Source organism: Cryptomeria japonica, chromosome 1, assembly GCF_030272615.1.
Source record: "Cryptomeria japonica chromosome 1, Sugi_1.0, whole genome shotgun sequence".
NCBI classification, from domain to species: domain Eukaryota; kingdom Viridiplantae; phylum Streptophyta; class Pinopsida; order Cupressales; family Cupressaceae; genus Cryptomeria; species Cryptomeria japonica.
The window spans coordinates 656,091,986-656,108,398 of NC_081405.1; the positions used below are offsets into that span (position 1 = coordinate 656,091,986).

The 16,413-nt window shown below is 35.0% G+C and overlaps 1 protein-coding gene across 5 annotated transcripts in view; it reads right to left on the reverse strand.

The window, feature by feature from the left end:
• Positions 1-16,413, reverse strand: part of LOC131050453 (riboflavin biosynthesis protein PYRR, chloroplastic) — a 101,436-nt gene that overhangs the window by 63,804 nt on the left and 21,219 nt on the right. For 4 of the 5 annotated variants that reach the window (XM_059220776.1, XM_059220792.1, XM_059220788.1 and 1 more), the window contains exons 3-8: positions 7,294-7,393; positions 6,921-7,046; positions 6,526-6,839; positions 3,720-3,839; positions 3,316-3,561; positions 3,046-3,171 (exon numbers count right to left, since the gene is read on the reverse strand). In XM_059220776.1, the coding sequence (XP_059076759.1) occupies positions 3,046-3,171; positions 3,316-3,561; positions 3,720-3,839; positions 6,526-6,839; positions 6,921-7,046; positions 7,294-7,393 (1,032 nt within the window). The remainder of the gene's footprint in view (positions 1-3,045; positions 3,172-3,315; positions 3,562-3,719; positions 3,840-6,525; positions 6,840-6,920; positions 7,047-7,293; positions 7,394-16,413) is intronic. The other variant, XM_059220780.1, reaches the window with a different exon arrangement.

Sequence of the window (16,413 nt, forward strand, 5' to 3'; positions counted from 1 at the left end):
GGTTTGGCAAACTGATGGTAGCATTTTTATTTCTCAGTCTAAGTATGCCAGGAACTTGCTTGACAGGTTTCGAATGCAAGATTGTAAACCTTGCTTCCACGCCTAGGGAGATAGGACTGAAGTTGTCAGCCAAGTTGCTCCTCTTGTAGATGAAACAACATTCCGGCAACTAGTGGGCAGTCTCATCTATCTCACTACCACTAGACCTGATCTCAGTTTTGCAGTGAGCTACATTTCACGCTTCATGACAGCCCCCAAGGCTGATCATTGGGTAGCAGTGAAGCATGTGTTGTGTTATGTGAAAGGCACTTTTGATTATGGACTTCTTTACACTAGGAGTCACGATCCTCAGCTCAGTGATTTCACAGATTCAGATTGGGTAGATTCGGTTGACGACAGGAAATCAACATCTAGGTATGTGTTCAGTTTGGGATCAGGTGCAGTCACATGGACTAGTAAAAAGAAACAGGCAGTGGCTCTCTCCTAGACACAAGCAGGGTATCGAGGAGCAGTTAAGGCAGCTTGTGAGGCAATTTGGCTTCACCAGATGCTTGCGGATATGCAAATATCTCAAGCAGGTCCAACTCCCTTGTTCTGTGATAATCAAGGAGTTCTCAAACTTGCCAAGAATCCTGTCTTCCATGAAAGAACCAAGCATGTGGAAACTCATTGTCATTTTATTCGGAAGCTTGTTGAAGACGGATCAGTTCAGTTGTAATATGTTCCAACTGCGGATCAGACTGCAGATATTCTCACACCAAGTCTCTCAGCCCAGAAAAGTTTGCTAAATTCAAAGGGCAGCTTGGTATTGTTGACAAATTGACCATTAAGGGAGGGTATTAGAATAATTATATTATTAATGAATGGTCAATTATGTAATATGATGTAAATAATTAGTTTCTTTCTTTTTTCGATTGTTTCTTTTTATAAACACCGATTTTGTAATTCTTTAAATGATTTCTCGATCATTTCATTTAATTCATTCAAAGTTTTTACCAATTACTTCTTCGTAATACTTTGGGCATTTTGTATGTAAGTTTTTTTATATCACATGCATATTGACAATGAATTCTAATTTCTAAATAATGAATACATATTGTATCATTGAGTATTCACAAAGAACTTAAGTTTCTCTAATGTTTTCATATGCATGCTATATCCATGTTTTGATCTCTTGATCATTTCATTTAATTCATTAAAGGTTTTTACCAATTACTTCTTCGTAATACTTTGGGCATTTTATATGTAAGTTTTTTTATATCACATGCATATTGACAATGAATTCTAATTTCTGAATAATGAATACATATTGTATCATTGAGTATTCACAAAGAACTTAAGGTTCTCTAATGTTTTCATATGCATGCTATATCCATGTTTTCATATGAAAATTTAATATTTCCCTATATATTTTAAATTTTTCCTATATTTTATATAGCCATCCCCTTTGCCATTTCCTTGTCGTGCCCAAAATTGGCAAAAACTTCATCCCCCCATCCTCTGCCATCCCCATCCTAGAAACTTGGGGTAACATAGCTTGGAAGTCATTTTCTTCAATTTGATTATATGGTTTGACATTATATGAAAAGGAAATGCCTCTTTTAATTGAAATTTGAAATACTTGTATGATAACATGGAAAAACCTGTTTGGAATTAGATATTATTGTGTTATCAGTATAAACAGTAGCTTGATATGCATGTGGAATCGTGTCTGTGTACCTTCTTATGCGTGTCTATATACTTGAATATATTATTCTGTGAGAGTTATAGAACATAAGAATTGTCCTCCTCTTTTGAAAGGAAATTATTGTTTTATTGATGAACACTGGATAAGTAGCATGATAGTATATTTGAGATACATGTATACTCAAGAACTTATGGTCTATTTAATAGTTACAAGATCATGATAGTATTTCTTGAGTAGATCAATAATTTCTGCAAGTATCACTATGGCATGAACGCATATATATATGCCTATAATTTACTTTATTCACAGATTTATCTTTTAATCTAGTGGCTGCTACTATAAATATTTATTGCTGCTCTTAATTCAGCTCTGAATCCTTAATTCCTTTTCTATTTTCTGCTTTAATTTCCTTGATCATTCAATGCCTCTTCCAATGAATAGATCCACCTTATATAATCCCTATGAAGGGATGAAGAGTCACAACTTTCACAAGGTATACAACTTCTCATTAATGAAGCATCCCTCCTTTACTAATCGCTGCCCCTTCAAAACCAATCGATGCTTTCTTAATGTTGTTTGATAAAACATGTAACTTTTTATTCTTTTGTATTCTAGTGTCGATGATATGCTTTGTCTTGTTTGGCAAAAACATTTAATCTCTTTTGTTCCCCTTAAAATTCTATGGGAGATGTATGAGGGGTGTTGGATAAAGGGTGTTGGTTAATTTCTTTCAAATTTTAGGGACATCACATAAACAAGCACAGAAACATTGAATCATATAATAATTTTTCTTAGCTTACAATTTAACTCTTACAAGCAAGTATCACTTACATAAACAAATCAAATTGCACTAACATAACCCTAAATTTCTTAAAACATGGTGGAGTCATGAGATTGCAGCCGAAATAAAGATTTTTTATTTTTTGTTAGCTTTTTTAAGTTGTTGTAACAAGGTTTTTTTAGGTTGCAGTCATTAGGTTGTTTTAATTGCAGTTGTGGCCGTTGTTTTATTTGTAGTTGTGAAGGTGTCTTACAGCCATGGGAAGGGCATTTGTATATGCAGTTGCACTTTCTGTCACAAACAAAATATCAAACACTTGGACATGTAAACCAGTTGTGATTGGAGGGTTTTCAGAGGGGACTCATAGTTGCTTGACGCTTCACCAAAAAATCAACCCAGAATCTTTTGGGTGACTTGGGAGTTGATTTTTTTTGTGAAAACTTAAAACCAATGAGTCAGCTAGTAAAAATGTGATATATATATATATATAAACTCAATGTACTTTTCATAATATCTTTTTTTTTTAAATTGCCATTAGGCTAATATTCACCCATGAAGGGAAATTTGGTAGACTTACCAACTCAGGCCGTTGCCTCTCTAAAATCCTCCCTATTCTTGCAGCTTCCTCCGGACTTTCTGCAGATTTTATTCTTTCAATACACTCCTGTGCCATAAAATCTTGTACACCTTCAAACTTCTGGGCCTACAAAATAGAGAAGGACTTCAGCCTTACTTGCAAGCAGTGGGTTCTGACAAGACGTGCATATAAATAGTTATATAAGACAGACTTCCAAAAACTAGTATAGCTTGGAATGACTTTAAGCATTTCTGAAAGTATCAAGCTCACCTGATAATAGTGCTCAACACTTTTCCATGTAAAATAATCTCCACTCTTACCAATGATTCTAATAGGATGTGCAGAAAAGTTAGAGAATGCTCCATATGCATCCCAAGCCTTGTAAAAGGAAATTATATTTGGTTCATCTGATGCTGAAAGCATCATCTCAGGGGTAGTTGCTTCCTTGGCTGGAATAATTGGCAGCAAATCAGGAATAGGATGTAGGTACCCACTTATTAGCATGTCAGGCCCTATCTATAACACAGCATGTCAACTTGTAAAGGTTCATAATAACTTCTGACTCAAAAGAAAAATCTGAATACAATAAAACCACAAACCTAACTTTTAAGAAATGCAGATCCTTAAAATTAAGATGACAAAATATATTATCTGCTGAGTTTCAAACCTTCAACCTGTTCAAATGAGACATCTGACAAATTTAGTGCTTGTGACATCTCGACCATTCCAAGATCACCTACTGGACCTGGTGCAGTTACTCCCCCTATAATTTTAGGGGCGACGAATGCAATTACCTACAACAATAAAAGGGAGGAGATGGAAAAAGTAACTGCAATGAGATGATGTTAACAACCTAAAGTAAGCGTCAGTCTAGAATAACAATTAGAAATAGTAGATAAACATGACACTCATAATTTTGAGATTCCTGAAGTCCAAGATTTTAAAAATAATTGTTTGCTTATAAATATTTAACACCACCACCACTATCTTGCACGTCTGTTTTTTCCAGACATCACATTCAACATAAAATTGTAGAAGATTAGCCAATTTGTATGTATAAAGGGTTAGCTAGCACTTGAAAGAATGTAATATTAAAGTATTTATATTTCCTTGGTCTCTACTTATAGATAGAGACAATTTCTTAAATGTGAATGGATTGAAGTTTGAACCATGGCCGTTATAAATGTGAATACAATTCCGAACTTCTCAGTAAATATTGATCCATTTGTATCTTGAGTATAATATGATATATTAGGCAAATCCATTGAATGTGTCACATCAATCAACTTGGAGCAGAAGTATGGAACTAAAAATATGAGTATATATTTGATATAGTCTTTATTTCATTTTGTGAGGGGATACCGAGCAATGAAGGTAGCTATCTATTTACTGACTTTTAGTTAGATATATCTTGTAAATTTTCTGTCCAGACAGTGTATATGCAAATTTAGAATCATCAAATAAATAATTGCCAACGTAACATTTTCTTGGTTGTAGAGCAGTAGGAGATTCACTCTGATTGTTAACATCTACAGAATTAATAATAACTGTATATGCAACTAGATTTTTAAATTGTAAAAACTATGATTCAGAGGCATCACTAAGGGTATAATGTGATGAATTCTCTGCCATGGATTTTTTTAATGCTTGTTTGTTGCTAAATTATCTATTTGTTGCAGATTAACAGAGATTCAATGGTCAGCTTATATTCTATTATGTATTGGATGCACAACCGCAGAGCTAACTTCATCATAAGTTAATGTCTTCTTATGTTTTGAGGTTTGATTTGAATTGTACAATGAGAATTATTTGGGAGTGCTTCTTACATTTATACACGTGTTTCTCATTTTCTAGATTGTATCCCTTTGGGACTTTTCCAATTTTGAGTACTATACAATAAGATGGATTCATAGCCACTCACTCTGCCCTATCTACAATTTAGCTTTTTGCACTCCTTTTTCGTGTGACATTTTTTCATCTTTTCAAGTCACAAAACTCATTTTTGCTCCTCACACCTAACCATTTTAATTTTTAACGTAAATATTTGTTGTGGGTGTATTTGTTCTTGAATATTGTGATGGTGAGTTGTAATATTTCAAGATGGTTTACACATTTTCTTTGGTTCTTGTGTATTATAATGGCAAGTTGTACGATTTTGAGATGGTTTAAGCATTATCTTCATTTCATACTCAAGTAACAGTGCTCTAAAATGGATCATGCAAATAAAATCTTTTTTTAAGTGCTTTAGAAAAACTAGACAAAGACTTGAAATGTTGAGTAGCACTACTGATAATTTATTGCACACTATTTATTTAGAAGCTTCAATTGCATTTTTTATTTATAACTTGTTAGAGAAGATCATTTTCAGCTATTCAAGAGACATTCTCAGCCCTTGAAAATCACTTTCAACTGAGGAAAAATGTTTTGAAAGAGAAGAAGACTTTGAACCCAATGAAAGCCATCACAAGAGGAAAAAACAAAGCTAATGACTATTGGTAAGTTTTTTTCAAAAAAAATCTACTTTATTTATAGTTTTCCAACTTCAGATTTCTTGTTTCTTAAAAAATCAAATAAAAAACCCGAACAAAACAAAAAAGAATTGAATGAACAACGATGTTGTGTCTCCAAGGAGAATTGGCAGCCACATATTTTTTCCCTGTTTAGTTTTTTGAAGTGGCTGTCACATTGTGGAGACAAGGACACACAATATAAAACAAAGTGCGACAAAATAACTTTGTCCATCCCCAAGTTTGGCTAGCTCTACAAAAGGAAAGTAAATCCCCTGAAATTTGGGCAAGTCACATCAATGCAAGTGCAACATTTGTTCAAAAAATGTAAAGGGGACTATAGCTGGGTGAAGCAACACAAATAAGTACATATATACTAAAATAAATCTTACCCAACAAATTGTATTTCATAGATTGAAGCTAGCAACTAAAAATACGGGGAGCATTTGTAAGTCAAGCAGTCTCCTTCCAACTGCCATTGCCATTCATACAAGATGAAGAAAGTGGGGCACATATACAAGGGGGTTTATCTTCTTCTACTATAGAAATATCTTTAACAAAAGCATTACATGAAATGTATAATCCAAAGCACGGAATAAGGCAATAAAGCAATTTATACATTTTGGTTTCCCTAGCTATTCCCTTCCATGTTAAAGAAAATGTTACTGTTGGAAAAAATTAAGTAGATATGGAAGGATACTTCATTGTCATGGATGTGTACTTACAGCCTCTGCCAACCACTCATTAATATAATTGTCATAACTTTAGCAGAGTCTCCTTCTTCCATGGAGACAATAATTGTTCTTAAGGCACAAGGATACAACTTCCTAATTCTTGCTTCACACAGCATTCTATGACTAAAAAAGTAGCCAAAAATTGAACATTCAAAAGTGCGCAAATAAATATATACAATCAAATGAAATTTTGAAGTAACATCAGTAAACTGCATAAATTATCCAAGATTGCAACTTGCCTTGTGGATAACAGCAGATTCAATAGCAGGGGCAGATAAAGCTCCCCCACACTCCCACAGGACACAAAGAAAACCACGGTCATAGCAATACTCCATGACAGCTTTTGGTGTTAGCATATCGAATTCCACAACTTCCACACCTTTACGAGCAAGTCTCTGCTGGAAGCTCCTGTTGGCCCCATGTTGTGTCGCTACAATGGTGTGATTCGCAGATACATCCCAAAGATTTGCTTCTTCGGGGAGTTTCAATGATCTTGACATAACTATCCGAGCAGGTAAATGACCCCCTTCCTGTCTTGTTGTCAAACGTGGATCTGAATACAGGACAAGGCAAATCAGCTGCAAGGCAAACTTAAAGTAGTTGACATATTTATATCAGAAGTAGGAAAACTCACTATCACGACGCACAGTATTTCCTCCCACAATAACGGCATCACTTCTACTTCGTGCTTCAAACACCCTTTTACGAGACATTTTACTGCTTACCCAAGCTGCATGACCTGTGCTAGCAGCAATCTTTCCTGGTAGTTATTGAAAAGATGCTTATTGTTAGCACAAATGAAAAACAAAAAGGAATAATTTACTAATAGCAATTTAGCAATTTAATAACTGCAAAGGCTCCAATGAGATGCTTACTAATTGAGAAGGAACAACAAAAACAAACATGTTAGCAGAGCTAAAGAACTGCTCACTTTCCAGAAGAGGATTCGCCTCTTAAAGGTAAACAAGTACCAACATGACAGAACTGAGGAGAGTAAAGAAGCACACCATCCAGGGTCATAGCATATTTGAGAACTGAAAATGGCATCCGACAAGCCTCTCTGTAGAGCAATGGAGCATTTACCAATTGGCAAGCTCTCAAAGCTTCCTGAAATAATATAATGTAAGTGTTATAAAGTACCAAGAAAACTCTTCCCAGAGCAAAAAATATGCATCAAGAAAGATATATGGTAACCAACTAATTGCACTTTAGTTAGAACACTAATGAATGAAATTGCATCAACAGGCATCTCTAGTGAGCAATAGATCATTTAGAAATTCAAAAGTTCTCAATGCTACCTATAAAAATAAAAGAACTCGCATATAGGTCTAGAAATTTGCTGTTAGAATGTTGTCATTGATGTCAAAGGTGAGAATGTCATTAGTTGTTAAGGAATTGGATAGCTGTGATTTATATCAAAGAGCTTAATACACAATCCAAATGGAAATATTGTCATTGATGTCATTAGTACTCAGTTGATATTCATGTCAAAGTTGAGAAGGTGAGATTGAAAGAAAAGATTAAAATAGATATAGAATGCAGTGTTAATCTGTATGATAAGTTATAGCAATGATAAACTAATAAAGAGCAATGGCAAAGGATAAAGAAAAGCATTGATTGAACAATCAAATTGAACAGCTAACTTTGAGATTACTCTAGTAGTCTAGAACAAACTAGTATGCAGTTTCTGTCATTCTGATATGCAGCAATTGAAAGAGTTTAGACAAGGTCGAAATGATGATTCAGATTAAGAAGCATCAAGATAGCAAAGAGTCAAGACAAAGTATAAGGTAGAAAATGGCATAACAAGAAAGATGATAATATGGAGTTATCTCCTTGGTGGCTGACCACACAGGTTTGCATATATTTTTCCAAGTAAAGAAAATTAAATAAATAAATAATAATAAGTGATCATATACAGCTATTAAGGAAGCATGTGGTAATACAACAAAAGAATATAAAGACAAAAATTAATAAGACAAAAGAGGTAGCATTTTTATTATATTAAAAAAGGTGCAATTAGAAGGTGATCGATGGCAATAATTAAAGAGGAGCAAATAAAATGTATTATCCAGATAATGATTATCATTCCAGGCAACGAATATCTTATAATGGATAGAAACAATCATTATTAGGAAATAAAAGTAATTTACAAGGCAGCGCTTAAGTTTAAAATGGCAGTGATTTATTTAAAGTTATGAATGGGCACTTCATAAGTCAGCAATTCATATTACTTCATGAAAATGTGGCATTAGAAGATAAAAACAGATAAGACAAAAAGTAGATAAGACAACAAAAAGCAGATAAGACAAAAGTCCTAAAGGTGTTTTTCTGCAGTAGCAGCGATAAAGACACAGCATTCGATAAATTAACAAAGAACTTAAAAGAAATTAAATTAAGAGCAACGATTATGTTTGAATGAAGAAGCAATTAATATTCATAAAGTGAGACAGCAAACAGTAATTATATTTAGTGGTAGCAAATCATAAAGAAGTAATTATCTTTATGGGTAGCAGCGATTCATTTCTCAAACAGCAGCAATTAGTTTATGAAACGGCAACACAATGTCTTAATTAAAGGCAACGATTAAGAGTTAAGATTGTTAACAAGAGACACAACCATTTAATGGTTGTTGAAAAGACACAGTCTTTCTATGAAAGGTTATATGAAGGATATAAAAAGAGATTCAAATTATTGTTTTGAAGTGTGCAAGGAGAACAAGAGTGCTGTGTGTAAGCATGTAATATCCCCTACCTGATTAACATAATTAATCTATTTCAATATACTAAAATTGATTGAGAGACTAATCATGAAGCCAGTCATTGATATTCTTCAGTTTATTAGTTATTAACAAGTGCTTATTTATTTTCCTCATTAGATGATTAATTTCATCATTTATTGTTCTTAGTATAGATATCAGACCCTGCTACTACTTCAGTTTTAAAGGAGAAGGGTCTATGTTACCAAAGCACTTAGAGACCAAATACAGTAGGTTCCCTCAAAGTTTACAGATCCAAGCCCTTACCTATCTTGGGTCTATACCCTTAAGGCTTATGGGTCGCTGATCCCCACCCTATATTGGAACTTAACCTATTGCTTGGATTTAGACTGCCCCTCTTTGGTACATCCCATCCCCATCTTCTTAAATACTGATAATAGCAGCAAGAATGAAATTGTATTTACATATTTCTCTTAATGTTTATTATCTTAATAGTTCTTTCTGATTTACAATCTAATATTGTTATTTTTTCTGATCAAGACACTATATATATATACATATATATTCTTTCACTTATATTTCAGATATTATTATAAATCTTATTGATATTATCTCAGTCTATAATACAGATATAGATCTGTAGGAATAATTGGAATAGCTTATTAGTGCATGCAGTGTATTGGCCTATTATTCCTAGCAGTATTCATTGTGCAATATCATAAATAAACATTAATTCCAGGGGTAGGATACAGCATATCAATTTGCTGCTACCAATAATGTTGATATAAACTAAGGACTGCCAATATATCAGTCTAGCTGTTCTTATTATGATCGATCTATACTGCAGTTGATATCATTACCAAACTGCTGTCTCCTCCTTCATCGATGCCTTTACTTTTCCCATCCTAACCTATTTTATAGTCTTCAATTGATAGAAAATTTGTGTCTCTTCTAACCACACAACCCCCTAAAAGGTGACGTCCCTTGATAAATACAATTTTATTTCTGAATCGCTACCATAGGGATACCTTTACATAACCGTTGTTAATTTGTGATTAGTATAACAATCGCCGCCAATTCATATAATTGTCTTTGTTAAATATACCCATCATAGCAATTGGTCTTCATTATTAATAATTTAATACTATCTTGATTGCTGCCTAGTAATAAGACCGCTGCTCTCTTTTAATGCATGTATTAATAATTAATGGTTGCAAAGGCAGACAGATCTGACATGCATCAGATCTGGTCTGCCACTAACTATGTGTTTGCTAATGGCTTAATCGATAGGATGTAGCCAATAGGAATTACCTTCAGGTATGATAAGTCTTCATTGTTATGCCAATAAGGTTTTGCCTACGAGACCTTCATGAATAATTGTGTGACATCAGTATTATGGTCACCGATTCAGTATGTTCTCCAGTTTTCATTCCTTGCTCATGGGAATGGGTGGATATCAATTCCTTGTCTTCACCACTTCATCTTATTCTCTATGTTTTCCACAATGCCTTTATGTTACGTTTGTTATAGATATACAGTTAAATATTAGTACTATATACAATTGTTAATCTGATTATTGGGTTAACGATGGGGACATGACAAAGCATTGAACATTACAATAATGTGCACCAAAGAGATCGATGAAAATTGCAGATTCATAAAGGACATATATAAGAAGTAAGAGAAGAAATCCATGTAAAGATATTGCCATGTTTATGATCAGATTTGTGAAAGAAGATTGTGCATGATTTGGATCAGATTTGTGAAGAACATTGTGTGGTGTTTAAAAAAATGCAAAAAAAATACACACAAATTAGAGGAAAAAAGTGAAGACATTATTCAGCATATTGGTACGAGGTTAGGAAGAGAATTTGGGGAAGATTCAAAGCAGATATAAGAGAAACTTCATATCAGATTTAAGAAGGTAATAAGAAGGAAATTTTATGAAGGCATAGAAAAAGTTTTTGTCATCCCTTGAAGAAGACATAGTTTGTGGAGGAGTTTGCAATTGTCCATCATCTGTTGAGATAGCAACATTGTTAAGGTGGAAATTCATATTGGTGAGGTTGTTGCCTCATATTGGGAGTTGGTGCTTGCAGTGGGTTGGTGCTCACAAATGAATTAGGGGTTGGTGCCTCTAGTAGGTTGGTGCCTACAAATTCAAAAGTGGGAGTTGGTGCTTCTAGTGGGTTGGTGCTCACAAACAAAGTTAGGGGTTGGTGCCTCTAGTAGGTTGGTGCCTACAAACATTGTCAATGAAGAGATTCATATATAAGCATTTGTTGTCGTGGTTTTTTGCATTAGGGTTTCCATGTAAATTTCGTGCCCTTTGATGTCCTTATTTGCTACAGCTTTCATATGTGTTGATTAAGTTTTAAAAAGGCATTACTATTAGTTAATCAAGTTCTAAAGGATAAAATTTCTTAATATACTAATTCACCCCCCCCCCCCCTCAATATATTCGAGTGCTCTTCATTTGCTTCATTTATATTTTGTTCTCTTGAAAGAACGAATCTCTATATGACCATAGAATGCTTGATTTCTCTTATCTTTCATTCAATTAATTATTTAATGTACCAGTCAAAGTTTTGATTGACAGAAAGAAATAGTTAATCTATAGAAAACCAACTATAGAAGCCAATGTGACCTCAATGGTGTTTGAAATTCTTAATTTTGAACTTGACCCAATTGTGCCATTTTCACACATTGCTCCATTGCAAATGGGGACCCCAACTTTTTGCTTAGCTTAGGTGTCTTACTTAGGTCGTCTTAGACTTGTAGTAACCGTAGTTGTTAACCTTTGCTTTTGAGAGAAGGTATGTGTTGTAAGTGTCAGGATTGAAAGTTGAGGTAGAGTTATCAAGATTGCTGAAGTTGCTAATGTTGTCAAATGTTGCCAAGTGGCTAGGAGAGCACGATGTCATTTGAGGTTGACGATTGCACGTCGGTGGTAAGTTTGCTTGCATTGACAAAACTACAAGCACAACACCTAAGGTCATGTATTTCAAGTCCACATCATCAAGGCCTAGGGGGAGAAATCATGAAAAATTGTCTAAGTAAAATTCAACCCCCTATTGGCATGTACAAGTTTGTACATGGTTTAGGGGGGTAAATTGTGCATTAATATCAAATCCAACCTCATGACCAGGCGGTGAATTGACTAAGTCTTGAACCAAAGGGGGCTTTAACATTCACATCTTGTGCGTAAAGGCACTTCATTTGCGCTATCTTTAGTGCAATGGTACCCCTAAATCCCACCCTATGAGCTTTGTGCAATGCCTTTCTTAGGATGTGTTGTGACGTTTTCACAAATCGCACCATTGCAAATGGGGACCCCCACTTTTTCACTTTTTAGGGTAGATGTTTTGCCTAGGTTTAGCAATAGTTTCCTAGTTTTGGCCTTTGCTTATGAGAGGGTGTCAGTCAGAGTGCAAAGGTTGTCAAGTTGCAAGGAAATAGTCTTAAGTGTCAAGTCACTTTTGCGTGACAATTTATCCTTCTAGGTCAATTTTCCACTTTGCCTTAGAAATTTTGAGCAAAATGATAAAATTATTGCAAATCGATGTGATTTTTGTGAAAGTCCAGATGAACTATGATTTTCCACTCTTGGAGACACAAAACAATGCAATACAAACTTTAAAAATCCTTATAGTAGGGAGATCATTTTTCCACTATGCTAAAGAGTTAAAATCCATTAGTCCCGATGGAATGGGATTTCCCACTTCACAAATGAATGAACAAAGTCAAGTTTGAGCAATGGAAGTCATGAAAATCTGCTTTGTCCCCATGGGAGACGTTTTTCCACTGAGAAATTAAGGTAAAATCAATCAATCCCAATGGAGGTCATTTTTCCCCTCCATTTTGAGCACCAAATCACCTATTTTGAGTTTGGGACATGTTTGGAATGTTTAGTCCTAATGAGAGTCGTTTTTCCACATGGAAAGAAAGTTTACAAGGCAAAAAATACATTACTCCTGATGACCCATGTTTTTCCACTCCTGGGATTTAGTTAATAAAGGAATGAAGATGTCCAGTTGGAAAGTCCTGATGACCTTGGAATTTCCACCTTAAAAGTAAAAAGTACCTATGGACTTCAATTTTCCTCTTCAAGCAATATTTTGTCCCACATGCATCCCAGTGTTGTGGGAAGTGGAGGAAAAGTGAATAAGGCTGCAAGTGGGTGAATGAACAAAGGTGATACAAGTGCTGATTTGTCCCTATGACCACCAAATCTCCACTCGGACAAATCAAGCAAATTTCCAAGGACTGATTTAGTCCCTACAAGGATCAATTTTCCACTTGGAGAGTAAATGATCAAGGTGATGCAAAAACAACAAACGTGGAGAGTCTTGATGACTCTCGATTTTCCACTCAGCATAAATCAAGTGAACTTTATAGGAAATAAGGAGTCTTGATGAGCTTCGAATTTCCACCGCGAGGCGTAAAATCAAAATTACATGAATATTTTGAGGACAAAGCAGTTCCAGTGGAGATCGATTCTCGACCATTTCATTTGGTGGACAAAAGAAAGGAAAATGAAGCTGAATTTATCCTCATACATATCGCTTTTCCTACCTGGCTGGGTTAATTGCTGTGTGGTGACAATGAAAGGTAAAATGTTGAATAAAGTACCAGCCAACAAGCATTAAAATGATTATTAAGTTCCTGATTCGATGCCAAGGGAGCTGGAAGGAGGAGGAAGGATTGAATCGTTTAAGTCAGCTGGAAGAGAGGAAGGAGTGAAATTGCCTAGGACGTCAAGCATGAGAATGCCACCATTAAGGACGTTTTGCAGATCAAAACGCCATTGCCAGCTGAGGGCACTATTTCCAGCTTTCATTTCAAGGGGAATTGTATCATTTCCAGCCAGTATAACACAGTTTGTATCAACCACATGAATCAAGCAATGAAAAGGATGACTTTCAGCTGATAAAAAATTATTTTCAGACTGTGTTTCGGACTTTTATACTGAGAAATCAGACTCGAGACAGTGAATTTGATTGCAATATCACTTCAATTTTCTGAGTTAGAGGATATTTTCAGACTTACAAATTATAATCTGACCTTTCATAAGTCTGAAAATCAGGTTTCTTTAAGGCAAAATCTCCATATTTGGATCAAATCATTTGCATTTTCCAGAATTGTGTTACATGGTTCCAATTTTCTTATTTTAGAAAGTTATTAAGTCTGAAAATCAATTGAAATCAGAACCTAAGTTAATTCTGGAAAATTCATTGTTCAAATTACCTATCACAAATTGGGACAAGGTTGGGAACAAAAGGTCCCTATGAGGTTCTATTTTCCACTCAGGGATCAATGAGGAGTTGCATCAAGGATAAAGACTAAATTTGCAAAGAGATTGAAAGGGAATGTGCAAAATGCTTTGTCCCTATACCCATCGATTCTCCACCAAGGGACAAATCAATTCAAATAAGGATCAATGATAAAGTAGTCCCTATGGCCAGCGAATTCCCACCCATGAAGACTTAGTTTAACATAAAATTGGTCCCCATAGGATTCAATTTTCCAATTGGGGTTCAAAGCTATTAAAGATCGAAAGGAATAAAGGATTCCTAAGTCCCTAAGGGAATCGAGTTCCCATCCTTGTGTGGTGAATGGATTGATGGTGCTTTCATTCATAGGTGTTTGATTCAATATTTGTTTGTTTTGCAGGCCTGCTACGAGGAAGGGAAGCATGATGATCATGGCTTGAGGTGAAAGAGGATACAGCTTGCAGGGATACCAAGGGATCAACACTTCAAGGCAGCAAATGATGAAGTGACAAGCAGGTGAAATGCAAGAATGAAGAAACTCAAACAGTGCTATGAGGAGGAATCAAGGTTCAAATTCAAGAAAAGATAAAGGTATGATTTGGAGAAAGGACTCTACAAAGCATATTGCAAGGACAACATCACAAATGCAAATGAGGAAGACCAACATTTCAAGGATTGGAAGAGGATTTCAAGACAAGGATTTCCAAAAGCAAAGATGAGGACTAGCTCAAACATGAAGAAAACTTCACCATGATGGTGAAAAAATGAAGGAAAGACAAATCCAGGACATGAGCATGGGGATTCCACATTATAAAGTAGGAACTACATAAAGGGATCTCAAAGTCAAAGAACGTTAAGGAGGAATTTGTTCAAGGGGAATTCCCTAACATAAGGATGAAATGCAAAGTATCACAAGGAATTCCAAACATCATGAAGAATGTTCAAGGCAAATTGATTTAGTCTACAAGGCAAGCTGAGATGGAATTCCAGTCACCATTCGTCCAATAAAAAGGGTTCCAAGTCAGCATTCATTCAAGGACAGAATAAGTGACACGTGGTGCTACATCAAATTCTATTTATCATACCTATCATCATCTCTCATTGGCCAATGTAATGGTGGTTGTAACAAACCCTAATTAGGGTTTCTATCTTTTGACCTTGGCCATTGATTGTGAATCAATTTGAGCCATTCATTGTAATGGGACTTCTATAAAAGGGCTCAGCTCTCTCATTTGTAAAGGTTAATAGAAGAATGTTAGAAGAGTAAGAGAATAGTTGCTAAGGCAATTAGGAATTAGAAGTTAGAGTAGAAGTAGATTAGGAGAGAAGGTAAAGATTGTTGCCAAGATCTTGTTGCAAGAGACATTGTTTTTTTCATTGAAGTTATGGTGAATTTCATATGTTGATTCAACATGTTGCATGGTCTCTACTTCTCATTTTGTTTTAATGTTGGTTAATTGAATGAAAGATTTTGTGGATGATTAATGGTGAAATTTGCATATCCATACTACTAGCAATTTGCTGATTGTAAACTTGCCTTGTGTGGTCAACTGGAATCCTTATTCAAGCTTAACTTCAATTGCCATTCACATTGATATACATTGCCTTATGGTGTCTGTGTTGTTGGTGGTAATTTGAACATCATATATTTACCTTAGAAGATCACACTAGTTTTGTGGAGTTGTTCATTGATGTCAAAGCAAAGTCTCGTAGAGTTTCACCAAGTCATTCACTACATCCTACATTCCTAGGATTAGATTAGACTCTCTAAACCCTTTATCTTTTTGCTCATTTTTCAAGTTAAGTTAATTTTCATGTTCCAATAACGTTCAAACATTCAAGCATTCATGCACGCAACGTAAGTCCCCTTGTGATTCCAACATAATCACATCAAACCATTGAGCTTATCCACACATTGAGACCCGACATTAGGACCCTTGGAGTCTTCCAATTGATCACGTAGTTTAGCATTTGGGAAGATTTTGTTCAAGAGAGGATAAGATACCTTGGTATTTTATTATCCCATAGAACAATTCCATCTATTAGTATCTCATATGTAGTCAACCTGGAACACAACCAATTACCACTTACCTTTTTACTTCAATATTCCTCTTTGTTAACGAGTTAGATAACAA